The sequence below is a fragment of the Amblyomma maculatum genome, chromosome 1, assembly GCF_055883805.1.
Source record: "Amblyomma maculatum isolate TAMU_Amacu chromosome 1, ASM5588380v1, whole genome shotgun sequence".
Taxonomy (NCBI): domain Eukaryota; kingdom Metazoa; phylum Arthropoda; class Arachnida; order Ixodida; family Ixodidae; genus Amblyomma; species Amblyomma maculatum.
In genome coordinates this window covers 191,635,877-191,661,456 of record NC_139344.1, presented here as the reverse complement: position 1 = coordinate 191,661,456, position 25,580 = coordinate 191,635,877, and the positions used below count along the sequence as shown (strand labels likewise).

The 25,580-nt window shown below is 45.4% G+C and overlaps 2 protein-coding genes across 2 annotated transcripts in view; both read right to left on the bottom strand.

The window, feature by feature from the left end:
* LOC146205251 (organic cation transporter protein-like) overlaps window positions 1-25,580 on the bottom strand; it is a 199,655-nt gene that overhangs the window by 128,861 nt on the left and 45,214 nt on the right. The gene's annotated exons all lie outside the window — the stretch shown is intronic.
* Window positions 12,458-25,580, bottom strand: part of LOC146205249 (organic cation transporter protein-like) — a 79,383-nt gene continuing 66,260 nt past the window's right edge. The window contains exon 10 of the mRNA XM_084582939.1: window positions 12,458-12,923. Within this exon, the coding sequence (XP_084439065.1) occupies window positions 12,725-12,923 (199 nt within the window). The 3' untranslated portion in view covers window positions 12,458-12,724. The remainder of the gene's footprint in view (window positions 12,924-25,580) is intronic.

Sequence of the window (25,580 nt, the reverse complement as noted above, 5' to 3'; positions counted from 1 at the left end):
CTACACAGGCAACAGGTGTGCTATGCAGGAAAAGCGCAGCTATGTGTTAGAGAAGGCTTCCAAGTTTAGACACACACAAAATCAAAGCTGATGCATGGGTCGAGCATTTATCGCTATCGAAAGAATCTCAAACAAGGCCAATGTAATGTGCAGCAACTGTTCGAGGAAGCCATTCATGCCTATCACACTTCACTTATTGACAGAATAGAAAGTTTCCAGCAACAAATAGGCATAAGGCAGCCATTTACATAGCGAATAGCACTTCAATGGAAAAAACAAGCAAAAAGAACACGGACAGAGAAAGAAGGCACACAAAGCGCTATGTGTAGCACCGTGTGTGGCTTCTTTCTCTGCCAGTGTCCTTTTAATGCGACAACATTAAAGGCCCCGTTCACCGAAAAATCCGGCGCCAGCACCAGTATTGAGTGAAAGACGAGTATCACACTGTCAGGCAGTAGCTAGCGGTTTACATGGGTGCACACTGACTAGATGTAGGTTTGCCTAATGTTATGCTTGGCAGGAGCTGCCAACTGGGGCCTTTCCTTTCATATAGGAGGGTGATATCAGAAGGCTCTCATATCATGACTAGCAACTTACTGATCTTGCTCAAGAGGAAAGTAGTGCATAACAGTTGCATCTTACCAGTACTCACCTATGGGGCTGAAACATGAAGGCTAACGAAAAAGGTTCTAGTTAAGTTGAGGACAACACAGAGGGCTATGGAATGGAAAATGGTACGTGTAACATCAAGAGAAAGGAAGCGTGCAGAGTGGTCAGAGAAATAACTCGAGTTACTGACATTTTAGTCGAAATCAAGGAGAAATGGGCATGAGCAGGACATGTAGTGCAAATACAGTATAATCGATAGTCTGCAAAAGTAACCAACTAGATCCCAAGGGAAGGAAAGCGAAGCATAGGGTGGAAGAAAGTCAGGTGGGTGGATGAATTTGAGAAGTTTGCAGGGGTTAAGTGGATGCAGCTAGCACAGGACCAGGCTAATTGGAGGAAAATGGGAGAGGCTTCGCCTTGCAGTGGGTATATTGCAGCTGATGATGATGATGATCAGAATCAGCCTGCCAGGGCCCTCGTATTCACATTACCCTTAGGCCATGCAGGCATGTTCACATGGCTTGGTTAAAACGGGGCTTTATATGTGGCCTGGTAGCCTATGCTATTATGTCATATTGCTACGAAGATGACAAAGCGGGCAGTGGCACGGGGCGAAGCGCTTGTGCCAGGCCCGCTGGCCATTAAAGCATATTTCATCGTCATGTCACCACGTCGTTCCGTTTCTGTTGTGTCGCCGTGTTCCATCGCTTGTCATGCCACCACATAACATTTGGTTGGAGGTGCAGTTCATCCCCATCCTCGCCTTGCACCGTCGAAGCCAACCGTACGCAGGGCCGATCTGCCAAAAGCCCATGGAGATTGCCGCCCAGCTCTTTTTGCTCAGACCCGACCAGCTGCTGTCCCCAGCCCTGACCACAACACACGACGACCAGGAAGAGCCCAAAGCCGACCCCACGACGAAGCGACCTCACGACCACTCGAGCGAAGACAGCAACCCCGCCCAAGCCGTTCGGCGTGTCCATGAGCCTTAGCCTTTGGCAAACGGTGAAGATTGAACTTGATGCTCCGGTGCAAGCATTCTTCCCATCTTCGCATTCATTGTGGTGTCCAGTGTTTCATGTCCCAATCCTGTATCTGTGTTCATCGTCACGTCATGCATTGGATTTCTAGCAATCGATCTGGACGATCGCTCGGTGGCCCCGGGTAATGCTACTAAGATGACGAAGCGGGCAGTGGCGCGGGGCGAAGCGCTCGCGCCAGGCCCACTGGCCATTAAAGCATATTTCATCGTCATGTCATCATGTCGTTCGTTTCTGCTGCGTCGCCGTGTTCCATCGCTTGTCATGCCACCACATAACAATATCCTTAAAGGAACACTAAAGAGAGAAAGGAAGTGGGTTTGCATCGATAGAATGCCAGTTCCCGATTACAAAAAGACCACTCTTACTGAAAACAGAGCTGTTATAAGGTAGTAAAGAAGAATAACAGAAATACAGGTACCGCCACCACAGCCAAACGGCCGAGGCTCGCAACTACAAATCACATGGCGCGCTAGGGATCCCGGAGGCTGACAAATGCGAATTACGTTGCATGTTTGAATGCGGTAGTACATTTTTTCTCAAACATGATAACAGGCTTTTATCATACGTGAACGACGGCGAAAAGACAACGTAAACGTTGCAAGGCAAATACAAAAATATACTTGGAGGCGCCACAGGCGCCCACTTCAGTTTTGGTTATATTTCGGCTCAGGCATTTCTTGCGCACTCGGATAGTTTGTTTGAACCTACAGCGCCTGAATTACGAGCTTGGAGCAGCAGATGCGCCTTGATGGTTCCCATTTGAGCATTCGGAGGCACGAGCGAGCGAAATCCGCTACCGCCGACACGCTCCTTCGTTCACACTTCTGCGCCAACATATCGCCGCCGTTGCGGTTTCGACTGCGACCTGACCGCTCGACTGCAGCTACGTACGCCACGAAAAGCATACATATGCTAAGTACCAAAGGAAAACCGCACTATCATTCAATTGTTCACTAAATCATGGCACATCTGACCAACATATACTGCGTCAACAAGACCTTCAACGTGCTATTTGCAGGCGTCGTAAACAAAAGGCGCATACTTGCCGCTCATACCAAGGAGAGCGTCGATATATTGTGCTCGTCGCCTGGCGAAAAAAAGGACTTCGGGTAAAAAGTAAAAACTAAAAATAACAAAGCACCAGAAATACGTTACAAAAGATTAAAAAAAAAAATCGATTTGTAAAAAAAAAAAAACAAAAAAAAGAAACGCCAGTAGTGGTAAGACTCGAACTCGCTACTACTTGCTACGTAACGTTCGGCGCTAACCGCTCGGCTACGCCGCGTCATATCTACTCCTCCTTTTGAATAAATAAATGTGTTGAACGAACGCCACAGGAACCTTAGAAATATTTCTAGTTTTTATGTTATGGCCCCATTTACAATAAGGTGTTTCCGCTGCCGGTCTAAAAATTACAATTTCTTGATCATCGGCGCATGCTGCCTGCTCTCACGTCTTGCAACTAATGTTCTGGATGCCTGTGCGCACTATATTGTGCACTGGATCCATTTTAACATGTGGAATTTCACAGCGCTGGCAAATGTAGTGGCGCCGGTACTTCGGTCATGTTCTGCTACCGTGGACGTAATTTTCGCTGAACACGGAGTTGTAGCACAAACCTTGAAGGAAAAAAGTGCGACGAAGCTTCAAAACTGACAAGCGCAACAGCGAGGACACTATTTTGCTGGTAACTAAATCTTATTTGTATGTAAACATGTCAGGAAGCGTTGCGATGACCGAAGGCTCGGTTTGTTTATACACAGTGCAAGAAGGAGCGCAAAAGCTTGAGAAACATGTAAAGTATTGTGCATTACAAGCGCTCTATGTTTTTTTTTTCTTCCTTTATGGGCCCATCCCTCGGTAAATTACTCTCTTCATCGTTTTATTTATTTCGGCTGAGGCCGTCATTGCGAGTACGCTGTTGCCATGTTGGCTCTTGAGGGATGCAACGCCGCGGGCCGCGCCGGCTCGCTAGCTATCACGGAATCTCCGCTTACGTCACAGTGTGCGTCACTCAACTCCGACTACGTAGTCGGACGGCACAGTTTGAATTCTACCGGCGGGAACAAGAAAAAAACCTCAACTTGTTATCGCAATATCTCAGCAATTATTCGATTTTTTGCTGCCGGATATGCGGCGACAGTGTCACCAAATGTAGTTTATTAGATTTTCATACCATCTTTGGCTGTCTTTAGTGTCCCTTTAAAGATGGAGCTTCAAGGTCCCCTATAATTTTTTGTGCTACGTTTCTTCCATTTAACTCATGAACCAACAAGCCCAAGCAGCTACCCTTTGGGTAACACTTGTTCCAAGAAACTGATATTTTGGCAGTCTTGTTTTTTTTTCCCAAAATGTTACATTTTTGTGTTACTGGTATGAAGAGGGTCACATGACTTGACTTTAGGTTTGCTTATCAAGTTTTTAAAGCCAATGCAAAGCACAAGGCCACTCATGATTGTACATTTTGGTAGTCCAAGTTGAAGAAAACTGCACTGAAAAACTGAAGCAGACCAAAAAGCAACTGTAAGTGTTAACTAGAATGTAAAGTCCCAGCCGCAATGTTATGGAGTACGTTTCGGCAGTCAAGTTCTTATCATACTTTACCTAACATCTTACCTAACAAGAAGTACTTTACACATATATGTTAGCAAGTGCCACTGGTGCACTTGCGCATAAAGCCAAAACAGCATTGTACCTCGTCTATGCAGTGGGGAAAAGAATTTCAAACACCACAGCATGCTCCATAGTATTTTGGCCGTGCCTGTACGTCACAGCACACACAAGAAAAGCAGTGCACGACGCTCTAGAGGCTCATGATATATGGGGGTCAAGTCTTCAAAAGAGCATTTCCTTAACTGTGGCTGCAGATGACAATGGCACGTTACAGAGGATATCACACAGCAGCATGGTACATTTTGAACAATGTCTTTATTATGATATGATGACAAACTGTGATATTCACATGAATGGGGAAAAAATGAACGAGAACAGTGCTCAGAGGTAGTTAGTAGATCGGCCCTTCGCTCTGAGGGTCTTCTCAATTTAAAACTGGTGCAGGTCAGCACGCTGAAGGAATGCTTGCTTCCTGCACATAAAATAGTCTAGCTCATTTCACAATGCATCCACATCTTACTAAAACCAAGATTCTTGCCCAACTGTAAGGAAACAAACATGTCAGTTCGGACAAGGTGATGCACAGTAACAGCCATAGGTCAATTCAAGATTATCTAAAAATATAACATGTAATCATAATCTTGCTAACTTGACATAAATGACTATTTATTAGTAGGCCTAGTGCTTCCAAGAACTTTCATGAAAATATTAGTTGACATGCATTTCAATAAAGCTGCAGCAAGTCAACTAAGACGAACAGAAAAAGTGTCAACACTGGAAATTTAGCACTGTGGTAGGAGTAACAGGGTGAGAGTATTGCTTGTGATTTATGTTTGGAATTTGGAAGAGAAAACAAAACAAAAAACAACACAAAATATGCGACAGTTAGTGCCAAATGTTGTAGATGCCACAATGATATATGACACAGCTGTACTGCTGATATTCTGACATAGGACCGACACCATTCCAACTTTAGGTTGACCAATCATTTCGCCCTACCATATACGCCAGCAGTCCCGGCTAGCTCAGTTGGTAAGCGAACATTCCTGTGAGGTGGTTATCCATGGCTTGAACACCAGACCAGGACACATTTTCCTTGTTTCTGTGAAAGCTGTATGGCTTCAATTTGCAGGCAAGTCTACACTACCCGAGGGGTTTCTCCTAAACAATGAAAAGTAGAATATGAGGTGACATGGCCTGAAATATTGCAGAAGAGTCTTGCACCATCCAATATCAAAGGTGACTATGTACAGTGCTCTAATTCATTCCAGATGGAATCAGAAATCCAAATGAAAAACTGTGTTGGATAGTTCTTTAAGGTACTGCCACTTCAACAAAATGTGCTACCAGATTACAAGAACGAAAAGATCTTGCTTCAGGTTAATGAAATTGAGCCTGATACAGACTTTTCAGCAAAACTAAGAAAGAAAAGAAAGCAGCACTTTCTTGATGCTGACAAGTGCAGTGATGGGCCAGCCGCAGCCCTCCCATTGTCGTGGTATGCATCAGTGCTTTCATACTAGAGCACTTGCAAAAAATGCCCACAACAGTGTAAACACTAGCACAAGAATAATACAAGAGCATTCAAGGCATGTGCCAAGATGAGGATCACAATGCTCAACGAAGGATTGCTTTTCAAGTCATCCAGAATGCATTTTTTTCTTTGTTCTTCACATTTTCTGACACATACACCGACTGAAAAATTCTTCAAATTACTATATCCTCCCATTCTGATGCAACTCTCATGAGATCACGCACTTTGAACATTCGAATATCTACTGTGTCAAAATATTTATCTTTAAAGGGAAAGAACACTCGCCAAAATATATCAAAGGATTATGGTAGAGTTGAAAAGACCTTGCCTCATAGAGTACAGATCGAGCACTAAAATATCAGAGGCTTTACAATTTTAATTTGCCATTGAAAATCGCATTAAAAAAAACGAGGTGCTATCCAGCGAAGAAACCCTATTACTTTCAAGGTAATACCCCACGTGACTACATATATCAGCAAAATATCGCTGATTTTCGGATTTTCGTAAGTGCACACTTTCTTGTTACTTCTAGAAGTGCTTGTCATTATTTATTATATTTTGCGCTCTCTGCACTGAGTCATTCTAGCGGAAATTAAGAAGAAATGGACATGGGCAGAACATGTAGTGCGAAGAGAGGATAACCAATGGTCACTAAGGGTAACAAATTGGATTCCAAGGGAAGGAAAGCATAGCGGGGGGCGGCAGAAAGTTAGGTGGGCGGATGAGGTTAAGAAGTTCGCAGGGGTCAAGTGTATGCAGCTAGCACAGAACCGGGTTAATTGGAGAAATATGGGAGAGGCCTTCGCCCAACAGTGGGTATAGTCTGGCTGATGATGCTGATGCTGATGCACTGCGTCCTTAAATAAAACCACTCCTCATTTTGCACTGCGAGAGGCATGCTTTCAGGTTTTGCCACTAGATGGCACCACAGTGTTTGGAATTGCATGAATGAAGCGATTATAGTGCCCACTAAAACTTTCGTCGACGAGGCTTGCATTATTGTGCCGTAACAGCCTTTAGTGTGAAACTGAAAAAGAGTGTTCCTCAAAGCAAAAAAATATTTAATCACTGTCTGGCGAGTGAAATTTATATTTGTTTTCGGTACATCTTTTTTCTCGACCACCAGCCATCATCGTGGTCGCTGCTCATGGTTTCTAGCATCGGACTACATAAAGACAGCCGCATGCACTGATCGAAAAATTCTCGGCAAAAATTTTCAACACCGTTTCTACCAAATCCACTATGGAATCGCAATATTTCCATTGCGCCGAAAAATATTTTAGACCTAAATTTTAGTATTTTGTCCCCTTAAAATCAGCTACTGGCCTCTTTAACTCCAATTTTTTTTTCGAGTGAACAATGTGACCTTGCGTACTGATTTTGATTTGAAAAACACACTGCTAAAGAATTTGGAATGGAAGGCCGGTCTGGACGAGTCTTCAGCTAGAGTGAAGATTGCTGGGAAACGTATCAACAACCTTAGATATGCGGATGATACCACTTTAATGGCAGAAAGTGAAGTGGAACTCAAGAGACTTCTGATGCGCGTACAAGAGAGTGAGAAGTTTGGGCTTAAACTGAACATTAAAAAGACAAAGATCATGGCATCTTGCCCCATCAAGTCCTGGAGCATCAAGGGACAACAAGTGGAAGCTGTGACAAATTTTCTCTTCTTGGGCTCCAAGATAACCCTGGAAGGAGACTGCAGCCATGAAATTAGGAGACGCCTACTTCTGGGAAAGAGAGTCATGGCTAGCCTTGACCGCCTAGTAAAGAGCAGAGACATTAGCCTGCCAACCAAGATCCGTATAACTCGTGCTATGTATGGTATTTCCAGTTGTGATGTATGGATGCGAGAGTTGTACTGTGAAGAAGGCTGACCGCCGAAGAATTGACGTGTTTGAATTGTGGTGCTGGCGGAGAATCTTGAGAGTTCCTTGGACGGCCAGAAGATCAAATCAGTCGATATTGTCGACCATAAACCCTGACTGCTCATTGGAGGGTCAAATTCTAAAGTTAACGCTCAGCTACTTTGGTCATCTGATGAGAAGAGAGGAGTCGCTGGAGAAAGATTTTATGTTGGGAAAGGTTGAGGGTCACCGGAGAAGGGGTAGGCAGCGAACGCGATGGTTAGATGGCATCCTCGAGGCGCTGCAGATGAAGTTATGTGATGTTAGGAAGATAGTGAGAGACCGGAAAGCGTGGCGTGATATGGTCCATAGGGTCACGAAGAGTCGGACACGACTGAACTGAAAGAATTTGAACCATAGAATTTCTATTTTGAAACTCAGCAGGACAAACATGAGAAGTATACAGCACTGAAACAATCTAAATCTCCATACCACAGGCACACGTGATCACAGGGAATATAACAGATCAATGCCTTAACACTGCTTCTTCATTTTAACCCACATTTGCTCCACCCACCTGCAGTGACACAAACCATAATGGTCATTAAAATTCTGAAGAAAAAATTACAGCTGCCAACCCTGCAGTTAAACCTTAGTCCCAACTAAGTTGGCAAAATTATAGAAAAACAATTTTTTTTTATAAATACCAATATACACATTATTTCACCACTGCCCTTTTTGTATACCCCTACCTTTATTGTACCTCGGTTACTTTGTTCTGCCTTTCACAGAAACTGCCAAAGCTTCGTTCCTTTTCTATAGTATACAGTACACTGATTCTGCTGCCTTGTCACTGTCAGCTGTATGTGGAGTGAGACTTGATCAAAATTTTTCATTGGCCTTTCCTGCCAATTAGAAGGACGGAAAATAATGTTTTAAAAAATCTAAAATCGAATGCAGATTTCTGTTGTCATTTCTATTAACTTGACATCAGGCAGCCCATGCTTTTACGTTGACTGTTTCATAGCAGTATAAGATCAGCAAATACTATAGGAGGTATACCAATGATCGAAATGGGTGTCATTTGTCATGCCACTGAAGCAAAGTTCAAATCTGAAATATAGCAAGAACCACTTGTGTACTTACGCAGCTTATCTCTACAAATGACTTCAAGTCTGCGTGACTGTATTTCTCAAAGTTACTCTAAAACAAGCCCCAAGGACAAAATCAAGTAAACAGACATGGGTCGGCAAATAAAAGTGTGGGAAAATGCTACAGTTACTTACCCGTCGTTGCCTCGATTGTATTCTGCAGATCCTCTGCAATGCCTTCACTCTGCTTGTAGCTGTCCCAGTCCAGTTTTGACTTTTCCTGCCTGTTAGAGAGCGGAGCTCTACACTGAAGCTTGTACTAGCTTGTACTACATCAGGGCACAATCAATCATGAACTACAAAAGCAAAAGCATGCCAAATTCTGGGCGCACCCCAACTAAATTTGGAAGTCACCATTGGGGTGGCCATAGTTTAATTACCCACTAGCCCACACCCTGACCCTTCTATGCTTCTACAACAAAGAACCTCATCAACGAAGCAGCTAAGAATGCATCAGGCCTCTCACTTTTCATATTACATGCAAGAAGAATAACAAAGTCTGTCCAAGCAGTAACACAGGCGGTATATAGTCGTCCCCCTTCCAAGGCACAAAAAGAAAGAAAAAAAACATTATGCTGGATGCAAATCTTGGACGATAATGAAAGGCTTTTTCCCCCAAATAACCAGCCATATTGCATACTGTTTTCATTTCATGATCTCAGCAAATCAATAACTCAGCACCAATGCAATACCTTACCAGTACAGGTACCATCAAAAAGTAAATGGAAGGCAATGCTCGTCAAAAACGTCAATTTTAGTCGCCAATATTTTATGCATTGCTGAACAGATGTGTATTCAGTCTAAATGTGGTTCTATGAATTACATGGTGCACAACAAACCTCGACCATTTGGCTTTGGATTCAAGGAAATTCAATTTATATTCAACAAAGTTGCCTTCCTTTTGACAATGGATATACAAGACTCCAAGAAGTTATGAGTTGTAACCACTATCGTGTTGAAAACATTGTTGGTTCATGAAACGATGCCACAAAGTGCATGATAAAATGGCTTTGGTGACTACACAATGGCACTCATGGAGCCTCTGCGCAGTGCTGTCTAGAAAATGTTTTATGGTTTACAGACAGAACAAGGTGCAGAAGATGGGTAAAAAAAAGTCAAAGGAAACTGAGCAAGGGTTGAAAGGCAGCCAAGACAGAGTAAGCAAGGCTAAACACTGTAGGACAGTTAAACAGGGTTAAGTCCAAACTGAATTTTACACTGATTACTTGCTCCTGGCTTTCATTTTATTATAAAAAGAAAAAAGAAAACAGCAAATTACAGGGTCAGCATACATAATGCGATTACGAGTACCAAAGTTAGAATGACCTATCATAAAAAAATCCTGACCATCAATAGTGTTAAACAATGAAATGTGTTCTGCATTCTAAACTGATCAGCATTCTTACTACGTAAAAGAGAAGGTCAACACTAACCAGTGTACTAATTTTCTGCTTCTTGCTGAACAGCTGGTTCAGCACATTTCCTGCTCCACCTGGCTTCTTTTTTCTGAAGGGAAAAAAGGAAACAAGTTACTGATCATACAGTGCCTTTTCATTTTCTTTTTCTACTTTTGACTCGAACACACTGTGTGCACAGAAAGAAGCATAATGTTGTTGAACCTAAAGGGATATTTTTAACAGCTGTCAAAAAGCCACTTTTTGTTTTAAAAGAGACATGAGCACATTTGGTAACAACTAGGGGGAGGGAGAAAGAAAGATGTAACCTGTGCGGGATGTCATACAAGGTGTCCTCCCAGTCACATCTGGCTACCCAGACGTGAAATGAGTATGAACACAAACATGATTTTCCTGGGAACCTTCCCTCTGTTTGAATTCAGAAAGTTGCCATGAGGCACTATGAGCACAGGTGGTCTCATTACAGCACCCCAGTGGCATGGCGCCCTGTGCTAGGTGTCACCCTCGTTCTGATTACCCTCAGCTGCATGGATGCTCTGCGACAATGATGACAACAAACATGGTTCGCGCAGAAGCGTTTGCCTTGAACAGCTAACACTGCAAAATACAAATGTGCCAGCAATAAATCTGGCTCGGCCCATTTAATTAAAGCTTTTTATTAGCATGTGAGACTACAATTTCTCCCTTTTTTGAAACTGATGAATTGTTATAAGCAGCGAGAGCATGGGATTTATTTCCATGCAAAACTTGACAGTTGACTACTGTATGGAATAATTACGCACATTTTACGACATCCACTAAGCACAGATGCATTTTCCTCTGCTTTTATGAGCAAGTCTTCTTTCACACAAGACATGTTCTCTCATTGCATCCCAGTGAGCAAAAACTACACCTACTCCCAGTGTGACGCTACACAAAATGCATGCACGCAGCACTCACCAAACTGTTTGACAGGAAAACATCACCAGCTTGAGGAACTTTTCTAAGCTCAGTTTTTAAGTATAAGTTTTTTGTATTTCTAGCTGGTTTCAGTTTCTTGCAGACTTAAAATTAATCTTTTTTTTTTTTTTGTTATATCGTCAACAGGCAAAATGCTTTCTTCAAAGATTGCAGTATAATAGTAAATAAACAGACATAATAACCCTACACACGATGCCCACAAAATATGCCATCATAAGAACATCTAAGCAGGACTGGCAGTAGTGTTATGCCACATTCAAATGCTGGGGAAATACAAATTTTGACCTAATGTGCACAGGTCTGCCACCCTGAACAAACTATAAAGGCTAAACAAAATTTAATTATTGGCTCTGCCACCTTGGATGGTACCACGGCTACCATAACTATGTTATTCTGGTACATGCATTAGTAAAGCATTGTTTAGTGCTTTTGACAAGCAGGAAACAAAGCATTACAGACTAGGAGCATAGCCAGAAATATTTTTCCAGGGGGTGTCATATGCACCAGTGAAAAAATAAGAGAAACAGCCTCTGCCCAAACAATATCAGAGTCATTTTTCTCCTTTAATAAAGCCAAAGGTTTCAAGTTTCATTGACTGCAATATCTACATAAAATAAAAAGTGCACACAGGACTACGAGGACTTGATTTGTAAAACACATATGCACTAATTCGGAGATTCAGAGCCTAGCAAAATTGTCTAACATTTGTAATATGTCCACTTTGTGTCGGTATCCACTGAGGGGTGAAGCAGATACTGCGCTTTTTTTCCCCCAAAAAAAACAAACCAACTGAAGACATTTAGTTTAGCTTAATTTGTTTAGCTTATAGGGTTAAGCAACTCAGGCTGAGAGATGCCATAGTGTGGAGGGCTCTGGAAATTTCAACCACCTGGGGTTCTTCAATGTGCACTGACATTGCACAGTACATGGGTGCCTTGCAAATAACTGCGTAAATTGAAAATCTGTGTACTACATGAAAAGAAACGTACGGTATCCTTCACACTTCTCGCCGAACACACAAGCTGTGCTATATGGGAAGGAAAGGCGGGAGTGAGAGAGAAAGAGGTACCGTAGTGGAGTGCTATGGGATCCAGGTGAGGCTGAGAACAAACACCTACCAAATAATCTATGGAAACAAGAGGATACCATAGGGAGTACAGAGATGCATTGGCCAGTTTAATCAGTATGTTATTACCAAATTCAATAATTTTAATTTTTATTTCTCTCCAGTGTAGCAAGGAGAGATCCCAGCCCAGAAACATTTGGGGAAGAAATAAACAAATTTTACGGCAGCTGAAGAAACAATACTTGCTAGAGAAGCAAATTAGACGTACCATTTCTACCATTCATGGCCATACGCTAGAACACTGTGCATGCTACCATAGTCAATACACAATTCATGAGTCTCATTAGCGTCAGTTGACATTAATAAAACTTAATCACCAAAGCTAAATGCCATTCAGCTGAGCTACAGTAGGGAACTGAGACTAGATCACTCTACCACCTTCACTGCTAATCTGACATCAATAGCAGAGCATGTCTGCATTTTTCAATCAGCAAGGTTCCCCTCGGTAACAAGATCAGAAGTATACAATTGGGTAATACGCATTATCTTGGAAAAGATAGAAGCTTCCATTCTCGTCAGCCACATACCCAGGCGGCAGAGGTGACTTGGACTGTCCAGCAACATCCTCCTGAGTCTTTGCAAATAAGCTTCCTTTGAGTCTACTGACACCTCCTTTTCAACCCTGAAATATCAAAACAAAGTGGTGCACTCATAAATGCAAAATTCTTGCAGGCAATTATACCTGTCGAGTCCAAACAAGCTACACATGAAGTCATTTCTCAACCTTTGTGTGCTACGTGGAAGTTACGTACGATTTGCGTTTGGATACATATAAAATTGTCAAATGTTTCGGTTTTATTACAGCCTCAGACAAGTAAATTACGGTATGCATGCACATTTCTGTACAGAGCCACTAATTTTAGGCATGGCACATGGTGTGGCAAACCCAAACATTTAGACTGTACAAAATATTGTCAAGACAAGCCCCAAGGAGCGTCGGCTTCCAGCACTGATATCAGGGTTCAGCCCCCAGCACGCCTCTCGAGCCAACGGTCACAACATCGTCGCTGTTCCCAAGCGCGGCGGCCGTGCGGTGCTAGGCACGTGGCATTATCCCCCCACCCCCCTCATGCACGCGAAAGGAAAACATCACCTCGATGACAAGGTGAGAAGAAAGAAATCGGTATGGCTGAGTTAAGGTGTCCTGCAGCAGCCGAGCTGTTAAAACCTTGCCTCGGTCAGTAATGATGGTCGACAGTGCACTGCGTCTAAGCACAATGTCGTTGATAAAAAAGTGAACAACTTCACCTTTATTTCAGTGTAGCGTGTCAAGTAGTCTGTGGCAGTCCATGGCGATTACGATCCCCTTGTGGTCGTTCGAGGATAAAGGAAATGGACCTAAAAGGTCCATACCCACTTTCTCGAATCATGTCAGGAGTGGCTTAATAGATTGCAACATGCCGGATGGCTTGAGCGCGGCCCAGGCAAAAAAATAACTATTGCTTTCCAATTGGAAATCATCAATTGGAATCAATTGGAAATTCCCTAATGTGTTTTCGGCACTTTTGAAGAATACCGATTGGAAAATACCAACTGAGCTATTCCAATTGGCCAACACCAAATGGTCAGCCCCAACAGGTAGGCACCAAATGGACCATTCCAACTGACAGACACCCATTGGTCAGCTACAATTGTCAGGCACCAGATGATCGTACAATGACAGGAAGCAATTGTCAGGTGGTCTGATCAATTTATTAAGAAAGATTATAGATATAGAGTCTTATCATGGCATCCAGCTCAGTCCCTGGCAGGTCCCGGCTTGCTCACAAGGCATCCAGGTCCCTGGCGAAATTCCTGCAATTATCATTCAACAGCCTTACTACAGTGAAACATCAATATACAGCAGTGGCCAGGAACAAGATATATAGAGCACACAAAGTAAACCAATATACACAGCACTGAAATTTACTGCAAGCTTAATTTCATGCATGAACATGTTTTATACCTGGCAGGTTCACGGATAAAGCTGTAGGGAGATCCAATCGGACCGCTAGTTGGTGATTCATAAGGATTTACAGCCCAATGAACAGCTTCCACAATATTGCCTCAATCCTCTAGTGCACTCTTCCTGTTTAATATTAGTACTGAACACGAAAATAAATTGCTTTATCCTCACACCTAAAAAAGGAAACAAGTTAAATAATTACTACTAGGGAACTACTTGTTTTTTGGGGAAAGCAGCGGACTATAACAACCAAATCCAAACAGTACATGAACTGATGTTACGATGCGAAGAAAAAAAAATAAGCTAAACAGTTCAGAAGGCAGTATCATACAGGCCATACCTAAATTAAAATACGCTAATAACACGCGCTTTAATAATTTCAAGCACAGAAAAGGCAACCACTATCTGAAATTCTGTTTTCTTGTAGTGGGGCACAACCACTTTCAAGCTCGCGAGCTTGAGCGATTATCACATTGTACACGGCAGTTATGCATTAGGTGTTTGCGCTGCAGCTCAGACTGTCCCCACAGCCTGTAATAAGTAATATGAGAGTAGAGCGCGCCACTTGCGAAGACAAGCATGTTAAAAAAAAAAAAAAAAAAAAAAAAACCTTAATTCTTTGAAGACAGTCTGTTCAACCAACGCCTTGGATTACCAAAAACAAGGAGGTTGGTTATAAGCTTCGCAAAATTGCAAGAGTGGAACACGGTAGCACCTTCTTTATGGCACTCGACATACACGCACGGACGCCACTGCGCCGACTACGCCTGGTTATCGGAGTAACGAATTCCTTAACGCTCTCGTGTTAAAATGTGTCAGTAGATTCACTCCTATGTCACGCATACATATTCATATAATCTCCGCTGTGCAGATTTTTACGAAACGCGATCGCTGTACTCACTTCCAAATGCGGTCGCTTTCGCCGGGGTCGTCCGTCTTGATGTGTTATTGCCATGAACCACTGTTGCGTCAAAGGTGACAATCCTTTGACACTAGGAATTGGCACAACTGCGCAATCGATGACCTTGCAGCGCACACAGGTTGGTGAAGGTATCCGAGCATACTGCGCGCACTCGCACACACAAGGAAAAAAACTGCTGCCGCGAGCCGAGCCGCGGAAGGCACCAAGCGCGGAAAGATAGTAGCCGCACCAAAGCTGGAGTTTGCTCCGCGACGCCAGCGCTCGGTTTCCAGCGGAGCGGAACTACAAAACCTACGCGCACCCGCGCAGCGCGCGGCTGTCTGCGGAGTCTGCGCAGCCCGCTCGCTCGGGAGCGCGTGCTACAGGCAGCCGCGCGTGCAAGCGGAGCGGGAGAAGGAGAGTGAGGACGAGGGGGGGATGGTCGTGCGTCTGTGCGTGCAAAGCCGGCGCTCTTTGCCAGTGGTGTTTCTTATTTTTGCTTTTTTCTGTGCCCCGGCTGACATAGAGGCTGGCTGGAGGCACGCTTTTTATCGGTGCTTTCGAAAGTGAGAAATTATGATTAATTGATCGCCGCGGACATTGTTTTCAAAGAGCGCTTGTTGGCAGGCTCAGACTAAAAAAAAAACACATGAACGCGAATTCGGTACTCGAAGACAGAGGCAAGCGACAGGTATTTTGAAGGACTTGAGGCGGCACCTCTTGATGTCTCTTCCATGTTGTTCAGAGAATGAAGGGTCAAGCCTTCTCGTTGAGAATTGATACGCGTGTACACAGCGACGAGTGCTCCGGGCGCTGGTTGGGGAGCTTCCTTTCCATTTGTGACTGCTCACTTGAAAGGGGCCTATTCAACTCTTTGGGGACAGACGTTTTAGGCGATGCGAACTAGGGATTGCACAGCTATGCTGTGCAATCCCTAGTTCAGTTATTTCCTCTAGCGAATGCGCAGTTTTGAGCTCCCAAAGCAGGATCGCGTATGAGGATAGAACGATTAACGTATGTGTTTTCCCTTTATAAGCGCCGAGTGATGGCATTAATGACATATATCTGTTTCTTGAGGCCGACTTGGTTCTGCGATGGCTGCTGCGGCACCGCCAGTTACAAACAGAGGTGCGAGATACGAGCGGTACGAGATACCTAAAAAAAAAAAAAAAACGACAACCATCGTTTCAATACGAAAGAGAGAAGAGCGAAAAACACTTTCACGAGTTTTGCGAAAAGGCGCGCCGTCACTTTTTCATTCCAGTTTTTTTTTCTTGCCTCCTTTGTTGGAGCGCGACGGCAGCCAGAATGCGGCCGGAGGAGGAGAGGAACAACCGAGTGCGCGCGGGCAAACACGTGCTGGAGAGCAGCGCGGAGCAGACAGCATGCTTTTAAAGGCCGCTGTACGGTTGCTTTTTTGACCCGCTCCGCACGCATGCGGCCCGCACGTTTTCTGCCTCAAGCGGACGTGGTGCGGAAAGGGTGTTGTACGATCGTTTTGCTGACTGCTGGTCAGCCGGACGGTTCCAGCGTCCCGATTGGCGCGTTCGGGCGTCGCCTTCCGTCCAATACCATCATACTCCAACTGCTGCGTGACCACCGCGGAGCTCTTTCGCGTCTTCATCTCTTTCTCTATGTCTTCCTTTCTAGCGTGCTGCATCTCGGCTGTGTCGGAATCGCCATGGCGTGGTTTCTGTCGAGGCTTTTGGTGTGGTCGATGGCTCTCGTCAGCTACCACATGAGTAGCAGTTCAGCAGAGCGCCTGACTACCTACATGGCCGCCAGTAGCGATTAGTTGGTCAGTTCATCGCCGCCGACGTAATCCACCAGCAGCAACGTAAAAGGCGTAAGCCTACAAAACGTCTTTTGAGAGATCGGCGTCGACTCGGCGAGTATTTTACGTTGGTGCGGGACATGAGGAGCGGAGACGGCACAGACTTCTTCCAGTACTTCCGCATGTCTGTGGAAAGGTAAGTAGTACATGTTCATATCATCCTTGCCTGTATTTCGTGAATTTCTTAGCGCAGTACGCCGGTGCAGGTAGTGTGCTCGCGTCAGGGATGCATGAGATGGGAAGTGCGTTTTCATCCGTCAGAGCATAGAGCGTGTGAAAACTTTATTACTAAGTTTGTTTTACTCATAACTATGAAAGAGACTGGGAATGCAAACGCGGTTACATTTGTGCATTATTAACCTCAACGAAGCGAACCAAAGGCGCGGAAGTGCTCGTCAATGAAAAAAATAAAGTATGGACATCAATTTCTTGCCTAGTTGGTTCTATTATTATTGTTTTTTTGTGTGTTTTTTTGCCTCAGCTTCGCGGTAATTACCTAGGCTCACCCGATACGAAGGAGTACGGCCAACATCACGTTCATGAATTTCTCAGTCAGTAAAAAGCATGAACTAATTTTAATTTTACCCGTGGCCGCTGTAGCATATCGCCCTTGTTACTCAGCATACATGCATCTGCCGTGCTTTTTTGCGTACAGGAAACGTGGGGTTGTCTAACTCATTTTATTCAATAGACAAGTGTTTCATTATGCTGTTGTTATTGTGCAGGTTTGACAGTCTCCTAGAGTTAGTTAGACCTCTGATTGAGCCACTCAAAGCCTCAGTGGTCAGTTTGTCAGCTGGGGAGAAGCTGGCATTCACATTAAGGTAAGCGGTTTTTTTTTTTTTTTTTTTTTTTTTTTTTTTTTTTTTTTTTACAATTCAGTGACGTGTAAGTTGCATATACCATGTGCAGATGTATGCAATGCTGTCATGTGTTTAAGGTGCATCCACATTTTAAGCTCTTTAGTTATTGCACCGCATGTATGAAAAAAAAATGTACTGTTTACTTGTAATTCACAGTGCACAGTGCCTCATGGGCTTTCTTGTTCTACTTGTGTGCATAGTCACAGCTGTACTAGTAAGCTTTTTAAGTGCTTATGGTTAGCTCCTGCATGTAATCATCCTTTCAGCATTTCAACATCTGCTCAGTCAAGAAGGCAATAATGTCATTTTGGATTATACTAACTTTTTATTGTGGCTGTAAACATTCCTTTACATTTGTGGTCAATTCTATATTGTCAAGTATTGCCATGTCTAGTACACCATGTGCTTTTCGTGAGATCTCCCAGTTTGTTTCTTGATTGCACATACCTTATTTTACAAACAATGCAAGACATCCATCGACCAGTGCTAAGTAGAAATGTGAAAATATGTTAGAATATTGTGAATATTTGCTTCACTGTTTAGCTTGCTGTCAGTATTTTGTAGTCCTACAAACCGAAACCAAACAGTACAAGTGAACAAGAGCTCAGTGGCCTGGCTCGGTACTGAGGAAACTCATTGCCAAAGTGCCTCTGACTTCAGGCATTGCAGCAAGTGTGTTCCGAGATTTGTTTGCATGTTCCCTTGTTTAGTTAACAGAAACATTAGTGGTGTGAATGCCAGTGGCACTGCACTTTGTGTTCAAAGTAGGCACAACCTATACGAAAGAAAAATACCACTGCCAAGCCTTGCATAGTCTCATTCTTCGACTACTGCTCCTTGCCCTCAAGGACTTTTATGACATCAGATCAGCTCTGAGATATGAAGCAAAGGGGGCAGGTGTAGTAAGACTCCGACTACGCCGATTCTTTTATTACAGCTAATGATTGGTTGCAGATGTAGTGATCTGCTGACTAATAGAATAATAATTCCAAAATTCTTCATGCTTGTACTAAGTACTTCATTCTTAATCAAAGAGTGGTTCCATGCCTATGTATTGCCTGTTTGAGATTGTGCTTGCATTTCATGCTTTTCAACAATATGAACTAGTATCTCACCACCATATCAGTTCGGTGATGGACACTTACTCCTGAACTCAAGGATTTGTATTTGATCCAGGCTGTGGTGCCTACTTTTCAATTGAGGCAAAAAGCAAGGCGCCTGTGTACATTGCAATGTTAGCGCACTTTAACGAGCCCCAGGTAGTCAAAATTTTCGGACCCTCCTAACCTAACAGCATCCCTCATAACCTTGGTTCACTTTGCAACGTTAAACCCGTAAACCAAATTATAAACTGCTTCACTGAATGACATCTGTGCCTAAAAGTTTGTTCCATGTACAAATAGTGCTTTGCATTGGTCCTACTCACTGGGTTTCCTATTTTTGCAGGTACCTGGCACACGGTTCCACGTTGAGGATAATAGCAAAGTCGTACAGGATCTCCGACTCTATAACAGGCCGTATTGTGAGGCAAACATGCATTGCCTTGCGGCAAGTTCTTCAGCCCTTGTATCTCCCAGAGCCAACCACAGCTGACTAGAGATGAATAGCTTTTGAATTTGAAGACCTTTGTAATTTTCCAAATTGTATTGGGGCAATTGATGGGAAGCACATTAAGATAGAGGCGCCTGCTAACTCTGGAACAATGTTCCACAACTGCATGGGTGGCTTCAGCACAGTTCTACTTGCTGTGTGTGATGCCAGATATCGATTCATTAAAGTAGGCATTGGGGAATGCGGTTCTCGTGGGGATGCTGGCCTCTTCAACAGCTGTGAACTGGGGAAGGAATTCAGAGCGGGCTCTTGCTCCATACCAGAACCAAGACTGCTCCCAGGCACCTCTGTAGAACTTCCTTATGTCATAGTTGGGGATGAGGCCTTCCCACTGTCTTCAAATCTCATGAGACCCTTCCCAGGAGCAAGCCTGAACTCAGAAAGGAGGATTTTTAACTATAGGCTATGTCGAGCAAGGCGTATCGTAGAGAATGCCTTTGGTATTTTGGCTAACCAGTGGAGGATCCTTCGTCAGGAAATCAGGGCCTCTACAAAAACGGTGGATACAATAGTATGGGCCACTGTGCTTTTGCATAACTACCTGAGGACACTTGATGATGAAGAGGACACCATTTTTCAGTATTGTTCCCCAGCAGATGTTGACAGGGTGGGAGAGGATGGGCGAGTAATTGATGGTGAATGGAGAGCTGATGAGCGCACAGGTCCTGTCTTTACACCTGTTCGCAGGTGCAGCAGCAACAGCTATGGAGCTCAGGCAAAGGCAGTGCGAGAAAAGCTCGTGCGGTACTTTCTCTCTCAAGCTGGACGTGTGTCATGGCAGGACAAAGTACTTGATGCTGGCATTGTACTTCCAAAATAGCAAGTTACATTTACCTTGAACGTGAACATGGTGTAGCCATTGTCGAATTCCGGCCTACATTTTATTCAATAGGCATTTTCAGGTTTGCTCGGTTAACTCACGTTAAAGCTAGACAAAAGAATTGAGACCTGACCCACAGCTTGCACTGCTGTGAGTGGTTTCCTGAAACTGGTTCATGTGCTGCATTTAGGAATTCAAGCAATTTCCGGTTTGCAGTGGCAGCACAGCGGTAGGACGCGACATGTGTTGACCATTTGTATGCGGGGTGAAAATCTCTTGAATGCCTAACAGTGCTGCTGTTCTGCTGCTGCTGCCAGGTTCTGGTCTGCATCTGGTTCAGCGGGCCCTCTCATAGCGGTCCGTTTGATCCAGGCCAGCTGGTGACTTTTCATGTATTGGCATGGCACCACAGCTCGCACTGCATTGTGAGTGGCTTCCTGCAACTGGTCCGTGTGCTGCATTTAGGAATTCAAGCAATTTCCGGCTTGCAGTGGCAGCCCAGCGCTAGGACGCGACATGTGTTGACCATTTGTATGCTGGGTGAAAATCTCTTGAATGCCTAACAGTGCTGCTGTTCTGCTGCCGCTGCCAGGTTCTGGTCTGCATCTGGTTCAGCGGGCCCTCTCATAGCGGTCTGTTTGATCCATGCCCAGACCAGCCAGTGACGTTTTATGTACTGGCTTCGCTTCAGAGCTCTCACTGTGCTGCGCTCGTGTAAATGTGTGGTCTTTGCCATTTATAGCAGCTTCTTCATTTATTTTTCTTTCATTCCTTTGCCTGTTCGTGCTTGTGGTTTTCTGTTTTTGTTCTATGTTTCTTTTCAGATGACTTCAGACTTGTCCAAAAGGCAGCTGTGAAGTTTACAGGGGCGTTGCAAGCCTGCAGTGCAGTCATGTGCTTATCCTAACCGGATATATATATATATATATATATCCGGTTAGTGAACATATATACCCAAGCAAGTGGAGGGGAGCCGTCGATGTAGCTTAGTTGGAAGAGCACTGAACGCTACATTCGGAGGTCGTGGGTTCGACTCCCACCATCGGCACGTTGTTTTTCCTTCCGCTTTGCACTTAATGCTCTTTATTCCAGTAATCAACACACGACAACATTCCCGTAAATGTCAACAGTATGAATAATATTAAAAAAAAATGTTTGCCTTGCACTCTGAGACTGTTCGCTCCTTTAAATGCTATATATATATGGTGATGAAGGAAGTTGTCAAGCAAATCGAGGACTGATATAGGTATATCTATATATATATAATATTGCATGCAAGCTAGACCATAAGCATTCATACAGCATATGTACACACATATACCGATTGTTATGTGGCGGTATATATAGTTACTGGCAAATAAGGAAATTATGTGCAGTTCACTACACACTGCGTGCTTCCTGCAGTATGTTCTAGCTGCTGACCCAAATTTGCTCCACGGGGCTCTTTGTGCTGCTGTATTAAAATGCTGGTGCGATTTACTGCCAGTCGAGAAGCATATATCTTTTATCACTTCCCACAGATAACAATATTAAATAAAACATCTCGTGTAATGTGTCTAACAGAAGCTAGAATGTTCTCTTAATGTTAACTAATGTACTTCAAAAAGAAGGTCTTAAAAATACTGTCATGTACCCCCCCCCCCCCTCTCTCTCTCACCATCTAGCCTATTAATTTTTATTTTTCTCCAGATAGCCCCCTTCTTACCCCAGATGGCTTCAATGCAAAGTCGCGCAGAACAGCTGGAGAGTTGTCCAGCGGAAGCGCGTTTTCTCCTCGGCGTGAAAAGGGCAGGGGATGAAAAAACCTTGTGGTGACATGTTCAGCCTATCCGTCGCTCACGTCTGACGCCCGTCTGCCGCCGCTATGGCTAGGACAAAGTGCCAAGCAGCAGTGGGTTCCCGCCGGCACGCCTGAGGAATCATCTGTTTCCTGGGAGTGGATTACCGCGTCGTTTGTTCTACGCTGGTAAGTGCGGGATTGCTTGGTTTCAGTGTGTAGCGCGGAATATTTGTGCGTCGCATTTTTTGGGAGCTTAGAGGCGCCAGCCGGCCGCCACGTGGCTTAAGCCGCGATGGTAGGCCAGTCCAGGCTGCGGCCTTTTACGTTCTATGCGCGCGTTCCGAGAGGTGTTGTGAACACCGATTTGTGCAAGGACCTTGTTAAAAGGTTTTCCAAGAATGAGCTAGGAGGAGTTCAGGATTTTGGGGCAGGTCGTTTTGAAGTGCACTTCAAAACACGGGCAGCAGTTGATCGCTTTCTAGCAGAACCTGTTGTCCATGCGAAAGGTCAAGATATCCCGTTTGAGTATCGAGGGGTGCGTACCAAAACAGTGCGCGTGTACTGTTTCGAGCTGGACCAGCCCGAAGTTCTCCTGACCAGAGAACTGGAGGCTTACGGTAAGGTATTAGGAAGAGCGATGGAGCATGTCCCGGGGTTCCCCGACGTTCCGTCAGGAAATGTCAGGGTCCGCATGGAAATGACCAGGGAGCTGCCAAACCTCTTGAAAATTGGCGAGAAAACAGTGCAGTGCGAGTACGACGGTGTAGTGCGTGTGTGCCGCAAGTGCGGCGGCGGAGGACATCTGTCCGCAGCATGCACGACGCCGCAGTGCCCGCGGTGCGCTAAGTTTGGGCACGAGACGTGCAACGCACCCTGTCCCAAGTGCGGCGGTGACCACCGGTATGCCGACTGCACTAAGCGGACGTACTCGACGGTGGCAGCGATCTCGGAGGAGCCAGAGGCACCTCCGGAGAATGTACCTTCCCTAGGTCTATCGTCCGAGGTCGTCATCACCCACGTGGAGGCAGGCCAGGACGAGGGAGACCTCGTAGCAGCCGCCGTGCCGGGTGGCGCCAACGAGGCTTCACACCGCGCGGAAGCTGACAGCGGCGCTCCCGCCACCGCGCCTGAGGTCCCAGCTGGCGGGGGCGCCAGCAGTGGAGAGGGTAAAGCTGCTTCTCCCCCTCCTCCTGCGGAGCTAGCTGACCACGCGGTCACGCCGGACGGAGTGCGACCGGCACCGGAGGAACCGGTTGTCGCAGCCGATGCAGCGGCGGCTGAGACTGACTATCTGCCCGCGCGGACAGCCAGGAAACGCCGCTTGCGCGGCGGTGTCGCCAACCGCAAGAAGCAGGGCTCGGAGCAGGACTCGGATGGGAATTCCACCGCGTCACCCTTGGAACAGCCCCTTGCCAAACGGCCGGAGGTTGAGATCACCGGTGGTCGGTTCGCGGTGCTCTCGGACGACGGCAGCTCGGACACGGAGATGGACGAAAGTGGTGAGAAGGAATCTTCAACCCCTTGTGTCCATTGTAAGAGTCTTCGCTGCGATTGTTCATTGCTATCGTCAACTACCTACCCCTCCTCGCCCGAGGCGGCATCTGACGCCTCGAGTACGGAAACCCCCCCTTAGAAAGTCTCTTGCTCCCCTCTGCTGTGTTCTCCAGCTAGCGCCCTTTCCTTTCCCAGTGTTGTTCTGTTAATAATTGGTTGCAGTGTTCCTTTAAAATAAATAAACCGCCATGGCTGCCGCTCTCACCATTGCCACATTAAATTGCCGCGGCATTTCTCGCCGTCCGAAACAAGCAGAGGTTATTGAACTCGCGCGAGCTAAGAACATAGATATACTGGTTTTGCAAGAGACTTTTGTTTATCGCTTAAGCCAGATTGGGAACTTCGACAAAACCTTTGGCACCAGATCTTTTTGGAGCTATGGAGCATCGGGCTCCCGCGGCGTTGCCATTATTTTAATGAAACGTTTTCGCGGTAAAGTCCTGCGCCACTCTAGAGATTCTGATGGCCGTGTTTTGTCTGTTGATCTTGATTGCGGCTTACGCGTGGTGAATGTGTATGCTCCATGTACGGGCTGTGACCAGGGTGCATTCTTTTCGTCTTTGGATGCATACCTGGTTGGTCCTTCCAGAGTTGTTTTTGTTGGGGACTTTAATTGCGTGCTTGATGTTACGGACCGAGTGTCCACTCGCGGTACCCCAAGGAGGCGGGACCGCAATGGGGCGCAAGCGCTTGGGGCAGTAGTGAGTGAGCTAGAGCTTGATGATGCATGGCGCTCGCTCCGCTCAGGACAGTCAGGCATGACTTGGTCTGGGAGGCGCGTGCAGAGCCGCATCGACAGGTTCTACGTTTCTCAGTCACTGGTGCCCAGCATGCAATCCATGTGGACATTTTCAACAGCCCTTAGTGACCATAAATTAGTTATTCTCCGCTTCGCTCACGGTTCGTTAGCTCCTCGCGGCAAGGGACCGTGGCGTCTCAACCCGCGATTATTATTAGATAAGGAGGTAGCGAATGACATTAAGTCTATTTTAAGCTCCGATTTGAATAATTCTCTCGATGGTGCTGATTGGGATAGAGTGAAGGCTAGTGTACGCGATTGCTGCCGGTCCTGGGGAATGCGGAGGGCACGTGAGGAGCGCGAAGAGATTAAAATAGTCTCTGATGCGATCCTCCTGGCTTCCGCGCCGCTCTCCGGGGGACCGGGGGTGACCGCTGCACTGCAGTCACTTCGAAAAGAATATCGCGCTCTCCTCCAGCGCAGATGGAATTGTTTGAGGGCCACATTGCACGCTGAAAAGTGGGAAAGGGAGACGTGGTGCAGTAGGCATCTGCTCCGACGCCACTTAGCACGCACAGAGTCGATCCTCTCAGCAGTAACTGATCCCGATACAGGTTCCATTGAAAAAACACCTGAGGGCATTTTGAAATTGGCAAGGCAGTTTTATGTTAATTTGTACACAGCTCCTCCTCCGTCAACGACCTCTTTTCCTTTTGAGAGGCCGTCAAAAATGGTAGATGTCCCAGGTGGTCCTTTAGAGGCAGAGGAAATTTTAGCAGCCATTAAGGCTTCCAATCGGAATCGTAGTCCAGGGACGGACGGCCTCCCCGTTGAGTTTTACGTCAAATTTTGGGGGCAACTGGGGGGTCCTTTCACCTCATTAGTGAATAGGCTCCTTAGTGAGGGGGCTTTGTCAGATACTCAAAGGGAGGGGCTGATCACTCTCCTGTGTAAGGACGAGTCGAGACGCACTGACCTGAGAGCCTGGCGTCCCATCACGCTCCTGAACTGCGACTACAAGCTCATCGCGAGATGCCTGTCCAAACGGTTAACATTGTTCATTAGCGACCTATTAGGTCCGTATCAGGCTTGTTGCGTTCCAGGCCGCTCCACCCAGCTTCATGGTTTCGCCCTTAGAGACCTCTTTCTTTGGGCGCAGGCGCGTAATGTATCAGGTATTCTTTGTTCATTCGACCAAGAAAAGGCATTCGACATCATTAGTCATGCCTACT